This window comes from Triticum dicoccoides, chromosome 4B (assembly GCF_002162155.2).
Source record: "Triticum dicoccoides isolate Atlit2015 ecotype Zavitan chromosome 4B, WEW_v2.0, whole genome shotgun sequence".
Lineage (NCBI taxonomy): Eukaryota > Viridiplantae > Streptophyta > Magnoliopsida > Poales > Poaceae > Triticum > Triticum dicoccoides.
The window spans coordinates 673257823-673266539 of record NC_041387.1 but is presented as its reverse complement, the minus strand read 5'-3'; the positions used below and the strand labels follow the sequence as shown (position 1 = coordinate 673266539).

General features: G+C 42.3%; 1 protein-coding gene across 1 annotated transcript; it reads left to right on the top strand.

Annotated features, from left to right (window-relative positions):
- The first annotated feature begins 2099 nt into the window (after positions 1 to 2099).
- Positions 2100 to 3112, top strand: LOC119292263 (germin-like protein 8-5). Its single transcript, XM_037571098.1, has 2 exons — positions 2100 to 2274; positions 2402 to 3112. The coding sequence occupies exons 1-2, from the start codon at positions 2154 to 2156 to the stop codon at positions 2968 to 2970; spliced, it is 690 nt and encodes a 229-aa protein (XP_037426995.1). The 5' UTR covers positions 2100 to 2153; the 3' UTR covers positions 2971 to 3112.
- Positions 3113 to 8717: the final 5605 nt, after the last annotated feature.

Genomic DNA, 8717 nt, shown 5'->3' with positions numbered 1-8717 from the left:
GGGATCGCAAGAGGAACAAGACTTATGAAAAATGTCATTTATGTATGGAAACTGAAACACACACCTCCTAGAAATTAATCAGTTTATTAGTACTGTTTATTCTAAAAAAGAAGCAGGTGAGGTCTGATACTTAGACTTATTTTTGCAATGAACTGGTCATGATTGAATCGTAGCAATGAGGAAACTAACTACTCTTACTAAGATTATATGAAAAGTTGCTGTTCAGCTCCATCGTCATAGCTCTCCTTTTGGTTAGCTAGGAACATCCACTAAGTAATAACATCGTTGATTTTTTCCTACAAGTACTCAACAACTGCGAGACAAATTCGACCAAGTAAATATCTCGTTGATGGGGTTATCCTCCTCTTCCTAAAAAGAAAATTGATTGGCGTGATGGTAGCAGGGGCTGCTACCAAAATAGCAGGTGTATTATGTGGATTCATGCATGGATCAACGCGCCTCGATTTCTTACGCTTGTTGACACAGTCCGCTACCTACTGTGTCGTCTTATGCTGCTGGATTTCATGACAAATAATATATTGGCAAATCTACAATTTCATGGTTTTTTTCTTTTGAAAAGGGACAATTTCATAGTTTGAAAAGCTCGATCGCACGCATCAATAGCAATTTCTGGAAGGAACATGTGTAGTCGTCACTCCACGTCTTTAGAAGCCCACACATGAGTTGGTGACTTATGTCATTGTCCAGCTAGAAAACGATTGCCTTACATAATGTAGAGGCCGGGGTTTATCCTCCTTTTCAAAGAAATAAAAACATGACTTGGCTTTCCTCAACTGCTCTTTGACTGACCTCGTGCGCACCAGTTCCTTCCTACTATGAATCTATGACCAAGTATATGATAAGTCTCATTTTCTCCAGTTGTGGCCGGCTTGGTCCTTTGCGCCTCCCGGAAGATTCTCAATCCACATAGCTGAGCCCCTAGTTTCAAATAGGTCAAATAGTCTTAGTTTTCTCTTCAGAGTTTAAATTCTTAAGGACTTAGAACATTTAGAGATCTAGAACATTTAGAGATCAATTTATTTTCCATGCATAATTTTTATTTTATGCAATTGTGTATAATACAAACCTGTCTTGAGTTTAAATTCCTAAGGATCAAGAACATTTAGAGATCAATTTATTTTCCATGCATAATTGATATTTTACTGCAGTGCAAGGTCACTCAAATGACACACTTTGGTCTGTGCAGAGAAATAACCTACCTGCTGTCTGGCAGTACCTGGAGACGTTTGCTATACTTATTTACTTAAAATTTCTAACACTGGTAGTGAGAGAGCTCCTTTATGTCAATGCTTTTTGACCTGTGTGAATGTGTGACCAGTAGACTACACACTTCTGTAGATTATTACTTGCAGGCTGAAGAACAACTTGTTCCTATTTTTCATGACAACGGGACGCGACAAAAAGTGCGCATTTAGTGAGATGTATTTCCATTTAGATCTGTATATTTATAAATCTCCTCTTTGCAGGCACTAACTTCATATGCTTCTATAGCAGCAAACAAACATGATCCTTCATTTAATAAGAAGATGTTAACTGCTCTTGCTCTCCATCGTCCATTAATGTCGTTGCTTCTTCTTGCAAGTACTCAACTACTTGGAGAGAAATTTGACCAGGCAACTGTATATCTGGTTGACGTGATCATGACAGGGGCTGTTACATATAGTAGTGGTATTAGGTGCGTTAATGCATGGATCCACGTGCCACGATTTCTTCCTCGTTGGACACAATCAAAATTATTACTCACAGTAATTATTACTAAGAGGTACATCAGATGGAGTACCTTTCGAAAAAAAAACATCAGATGGAGTACCTTAATTTGCTTCTTTGTTTATTAAAGAGAAAAATGTGTCGCTTTGGCATCTCAAAAGGGAACATTGATTATATAATCTATCAAAGATTTGAATATGGCTGACCATGTCTGAAAAGTTCATGCAGAATAATCTAGTGGGCAGCCAAAGACAATTTCTATCCGTTGACCGGTTCCACTTGACTATGTCCGTTGCTCACGAGTTTGCACTGCTCGCCACGCCTATATAAACACATACATCCCCTGCATATTCGAACCATCACTCACCCAACAAACACAACAGGAATACACAAGAGAAAAGAAGACCCAAAGGAGCTGAAATCAAATGGCATCCTCCCCTTCTTTCCTTCTCCTCGTTGCTCTTCTTGCCTTGGTCTCATGGCAGGCCATTGCCTCTGATCCTGGCCCGCTCCAGGACTTTTGTGTCGCCGACATGCAATCACCAGGTACTGCTTTCCCGTCCCGCTATCACCAAATACACATGTTGAAATGAATTCTGAAAATTATATGCATGTTGAAACGGCTTTCTAGTAATATCTAAGCTTACCCTCTACAATTCTTCTATGCACCCAGTGCGTGTCAATGGATTTGTTTGCAAGAACCCGATGGAGGTCAACGCTGATGACTTCTTCAAGGCAGCCGCCCTCCATCAGCCTAGGGTGACCAACAAGGTTGGATCCAACGTCACCTTGATCAATGTCATGGAGATTGCTGGACTCAACACCCTCGGCATCTCAATCGCACGCATCGACTATGCTCCCTTAGGCCAGAACCCTCCACACACGCACCCCCGCGCCACTGAGATCCTCACGGTGCTCGAGGGAACATTGTACGTTGGCTTTGTCACATCCAACCTGCCCGCCCCAGCCAGAAACAAGTTCTTCTCAAAGGTGCTCAACAAAGGTGATGTGTTTGTCTTCCCCGTGGGGCTCATCCACTTCCAATTCAACCCTAACCCCCACCAGCCCGCCGTTGCAATTGCCGCGCTCAGCAGCCAGAACCCAGGGGCTATCACAATTGCCAATGCGGTGTTTGGGTCAGACCCACCAATATCAGATGATGTTCTCGCCAAGGCGTTTCAGGTGGAAAAGAATACGATAGACTGGCTCCAGGCTCAGTTCTGGGAGAACAACCACAACTAAGTTAGATGTTGCTGATTACACGGAAGACCAGTGCCTAAATATGGACATGTTTGAGTTACTAGATATGCATCCTATTTTATAAAATAAATGGAGCATATGCCATTCCATTGTGTGTCTGTAATGAGTGAATGTATTTATACCTTTTGAATAGTTGACAATATTATTTTTTTATCACACATATATGATCTCGTATGTTTTCTTGGTTCTAATGTGTCGTATTTCTCATAAATATTTTGGGTTCTTTCCCCGTGTTCCATAATAATAGATGATTAGGTTAAAAAGAAACAATACACGATTACCTGGTAATCCAGTATATGTTTGATGCTAAGGTTGAACACATAGGGTTATCTTGCAATACAGGCGAAGTATGCGTTGGTTGGAGCCCGATTGTGCTCAGGATTTAAATGTGAAAAATGTATGTGCAAAATTTGCTTCCTGGAGTCGTTGTTCTGCTCTCTCTCTCTCTCTCTCTCGCTTTTTGGCGCATGCAATAAGAAATTTACGGTTCCTGCATGTAATATTTTAGCTTCCTTTTGGGTCAAAAGTCTTGTAGGTTCAATTGACGGTTGCTTTAATGGAAATTTGGTGAGGTGGTTTGTTTTATCAAAATACTTATGATAACTATTCTTGTTTTTCTTAAGTTGAGAACTCGTTTTTGAAACTGGGCACAATGGAGACCAAATTACAAAAATTAGCTCCAACACACATATAGAAAACATGCATAAATATACAAAAGAAAATATTATTACCGCCCCCCCCCAAATTTAATATTTTTGAGTTATTTCTTTGTAACAAGCACGCCATAGAAACATTTTGTCACAAAACGGACTTGGGCCGCTTGTCTGAACGATACATGGTGTTGAGGAAATCATCATACAAGATGATCAAAGAAAGCATGGCAAACCAAGCCAAACACGCTAACAGCACCGGAAGTGCCCAATTAGATGACTCCAGCGTGCCATCAAGAGGAAGCACAAGAGAGGCTGGACCATCTGAACACTCAACCAGGACCGACGATGACATTCACCCACTCACCACCTGGAATAAAACAATGGACTTTGTCGCTCCGACACCACCCAACTGCTGCTAGAGAGGACCTTCTTCCTAAACCAAGGAGCGTTGACCGTACCAGCGATCGATGATGAAAGGAGGACATTGTTGCGCGTACATGATAGGTGCAAGCAATACAGTGAGTCACCAGATTTGAGGTACGGTTGATTGGATCGCCATACCATTCTGAACACGCCACTGTGACTGAAAGGCGACTACATTCACCGATGACGAACCCAAGAGGGTCACGGCGCAATGCACCCCCCGCCCCCCCGAAATGAATATTATTGGAGTCGTTTCTTTGTAACAAGCCTATCATAGAAGCATTTTATCACAAAACGGTCTACGACCGCTTGGCTGAACGATACATGGTGTTGAGGAAATCATCATACAAGATGATCAAAGAACGCCAAACATGCTAACAGCACTGGAAGTGCCCAATTAGACGCCTCCAACATGCGGCCGAGAGGAAGCACAAGAGAGGCTGGACCACCTGAAGACTCAACTAGGACCGATGACGATATTCAACCACAGGCCACCTTGAAGAAAACACTGGACTTTGTCACATCGACACCACCCAACTGCTGCTAGAGAGGACCCTCTTCCTAAACCAAGGAGCGTTGACTGTACCAGCGAGCAAAGATGATGAAAGGAGGACATTGTTGCGTGTAAAAGATAGGTGCAAGCAATACAGTGAGTCACCAGATTTGAGGTAGGGACGATTGGATCGCCATACCATTCTGAACACGGCACCTCGACTGAAAGGCGACTACACTCATCGATGATGAACCCGTGAGGGTCATGACGCATTGCACCACCACTGCCGCATCCATTGGGGGGACAAGGGTTTTCACCCTGAGATAGGAGGGCTGGAGAACAATGGCGAGGACCCCAAGAGGGACGTGACTGCCAAGACATCGCCTCCAACAGCGTTGAGACGCCGAACTTTTGCTTGGACCGCCCTGCACCCTTGCCACACGTCTAGCCTGCCATCTAGGGCCATCGCCTTAACGTACAACATCCCAAACCCATGCCTCGCCACCAAGCTGTTGGTACGAGGTCACTGGAGAAAGACATCAAACCATAGTGAGGTTTGAGCTGGCCCAAGTTCTGGTCGGGCCTAAGACCGCCAACAAACCCATCTGACCATTCCCGGTGGGTGCATGGAGTACCTCACCTGTGGTGAAACCTCACCCTTGAGAGGCTATGGGCAACCACATCCCGTCTGACTGCAATCACCCCTCACAAGTCAACGATCATGATGCAGCCTGATGTGGGAGAGCACCGGCTCCAGGCAGACTTCCTTGATCCACGCACGAACCAAGTGAACCATGACCCCACTAGACATGCGACAAAATGTCAGGTCAGCGGCCCACCTCCGGAGGCAGGGATAGCAGTGGTGGTGGTGTGAGGTGCTAGGGTTAGCCCACAAAGACCAGGGGGTGGAGCGGAGAGAAGGGACATCCCATTGCCGCCTGCCATCGCCCGGGGCTTTGCTCGGTGTGGTGCCGATCGATGGCTACCAGGGAGGCGGAGAGTGTGTAGGTCTAGGGCGGGTGGCGGAGATAGGCTCTCATGTTGCCCACCAGGATGATGTTGGGGCATGTCTTCTTCTTTCGGTCATTTTATTTGTCTGATGGAAACAACTTTTCTGTATCAAAACGACACACACACACACACACACCTCCAAGAAATTAATTAGTTATGATTGGCCACCTTGCCCAGTCATTGGGTGTGTTGTTTACTCTAACAAAAGAGGCATGCGAGGTGTGTCATGAGCTTACTCAAGAAAGGCCGACTAGATTGTCAGATTTTTCCATTGAAATGATGATGATAAACCTCTTAGCAAGAGGACGTTAACTACTCCTACTAAGATCACACGAATTGTCTCTGCTCCCTATCGTCATTGTTATGCGTGCGTGGATTAATGTAATTAATCATTTTGAGAAAATTTTGACCAAGTAAATATCTTATTGATGTGATGCTAACAGGGGCTGCTACATATAATAGTTATGTATTAGTTGCATTCATGCATGGAATGACGCACCTCGTTTTCTTCCTCATTGACACAGTGCGTTAACTACAACGTCATCTTCCAACCTAATATTTTGTATATCACTAGGTGACTCATATTGTAAAGTTTATCTGTTTATTTTTCCTTTGGTTTTGGAGGACGGTAAGATATTCCATTATATCTCTAACCATGCTTTTTAATAATATGTATGTTAAGCTGCCAACACACATCGGATGATGCTTCCAATTAGTTAAAGACGGAGAAGGTACGTGATATTATGGGACATGGACGTGTGTGATGATGGAATTTTTTAAATCATGATGGCTCTTTCCTTGTAGCGACAGGACTCTTTTTTTACTTGATAATTTCTTTTATATTATAAGGCAGGTTTTCTTCTTCCTGTACGTGATATTTGGGAATTTGGACGTGTTTGATGATGGAATTTTTGAGAACCACGATGGCACTTTCCTTGTAGTATGAGGACTCTTCTTTTACGTGATCTTATTTTTTTTAGTATTGTGATCTTTTTTATTATAAAGCTATGGTGTCTCTCTTTTTGTACGTGCTGGTTCATTTCTTTACATACATTGTTTCTTTATATTAAGTCGGGATTTCTAATAGATCTTGACCATTACATTTTAAATTTAATGGTTGAATTAATCTTGATGATGTGGATTAACGTAAAGGCTGCAATGGTGTCTCCAATTAGTAAATATAAGATAAGATGTTATTTTTATCCCATGCCATATCTTGTGCACAGTATTGTTCATGAAAAATCCGGTGACAAATATATAGTTTGCTTATGTTAGTGGCCACATCTTGAAAAGCTTGATTGCACGCATTCTGTAGCAACTGAAAAGAAGCGAGGGAGTAGATAAAGCTAAGCAGGTGACTTTGCCTAGGTAGAAAACGGTTGCTTTACGTCACTTGGCTTTTATCAGCTGCTCTTTGACCTCGTGCGGACCAGTTCTCACCATGACCAAGTATATGATATCTAATAAACTATGGTGATGGGTGGTGACTTTTCATTGAACTAGCCCTGCATGTATTGTGCCGACTTGGGTGAGATAGATAAATAATCATAATATACTACTCAGCCGTATATCAGATGATGCAGTAGGCATATTAAAAGGAAACTTAAGGAGTTTATGCAAAAATTTAATGAGAAGCGATTAGATGACCATATGATTATATGGTAATGTGCTCGGAGGTTGCAATATGCATTTTGAATGTGCAAAAGATGCTTCCTGGAGTCGTTCTTGTGGTCTGTCTTTTCGGTGCACGAAAGATGTAGTTTACGTTTCCTTTGGTACAAACCTTGCTGTTTTGGTTGCCGTTAGTTCTATTTTACCTGAATGTTTTGTTTTAGCTTCCTTTTGGTTCAAAACTCTTTTAAGTTTGATTGATCATTCACCAGCAAAAGTATCGTGGATATCTGAATCCCAAAAACAATTATTATTTGAGTTGTTTCTTTGTAAGATTCTTGTGATAGAAGCAATCAAATCATCTAATGGAAACTTCTTTCTACACTAATGCTGCCAACACACACCTCCAAGAAATTAATCTGTTTATGAGTGGCCGCCTGGCCTAGTGTTTTCATTGGACGTAGTACTAGTTACTTTAGCAAAAGAAGCAGGTGAGGTCTCGTGCCATGAACCTAGTCAGGAAGGCTAACCAGATTGTTAGATTTATACACTGAACTGGTCATGCGTGATAAAACTCTTCGCAAGAAGATGTTAACTAGTCTTGCTAAGATCATGCATATGGAAACTGCCTGCTCTCCATCGTCATGGAATTTGTATCAGCTCTACTTTTGGTTGGTCACTTCGTCCATTAATGTCGTCGCTTCTTCCTGCAAGTACTCAACCACTTCGAGAGACATCTGACCAAGTAAATATCCGACTGACATGATGATAACCTATAGGGGCTGCTGCAAATCTGCTAACTACTCTGTCGCCCTATGTTACTGAATTTCATGAAAAAACTATTGGCAAATATATAATTTCATAGTTTGAAAAGGTCAATTGCACACATGATTCTGTATCAACTACTGAAAAGAACAGGGGTAGTAGTCACTCTATATGTCTTTAGAAGTCATGCGCCCATGAATCAAGCCTACGCGTGAGTAGGTGACTTTATCCATGTCGGCATCGAGCTAGAAAACGATTGATTGCCTTACCTGACTTGGCTTCTCAACTGCTCTTTGACTGGTTTCGTCTGCACTGGTTCCAATTATGACCGAGTATATGATATCTAATTAAACTAGTGCCGGACGCTTTTAGTCTTAAAAATCTTTTCCTTAATAGTGATGGGCGGTGAATTTTCCTGGAATCGGCCCTGCATGCATTGTGGCAGACACGGGTGAGATGGAAAAACATTCATAATTACTACTCACCCGTACACATCACGATAGAATAGCTTTATATGCCTGTATACGCCGCATTGTTTCTTTAAAGGGAAAACGTGTCTTAAATGGGAGCCTGTAAAGTATATGCAGTAGTTTAATTAGCAGCAAGAGACCATTTCAATTGGTTGGTTTGTTTCACTTGACTAGGTCTATTATTGCTCATGAGTTCAGGCGCTGCTCGCCGTACCTATATAAACTCATACATCCCCTGCAGTTTCAAACCAACACTCACATACACCACAATCACAAACAGGAACACAAGAGAGAGAGAGAGAG

Excerpts from the sequence above, each read along its gene's own strand:
- LOC119292263 (XM_037571098.1), top strand. The coding sequence starts at position 2,154 with ATGGCATCCTCCCCTTCTTTCCTTCTCCTCGTTGCTCTTCTTGCCTTG. Across the intron at positions 2,275-2,401 it reads CGCCGACATGCAATCACCAG|TGCGTGTCAATGGATTTGTT; the intron begins GTACTGCTTTCC and ends CTATGCACCCAG.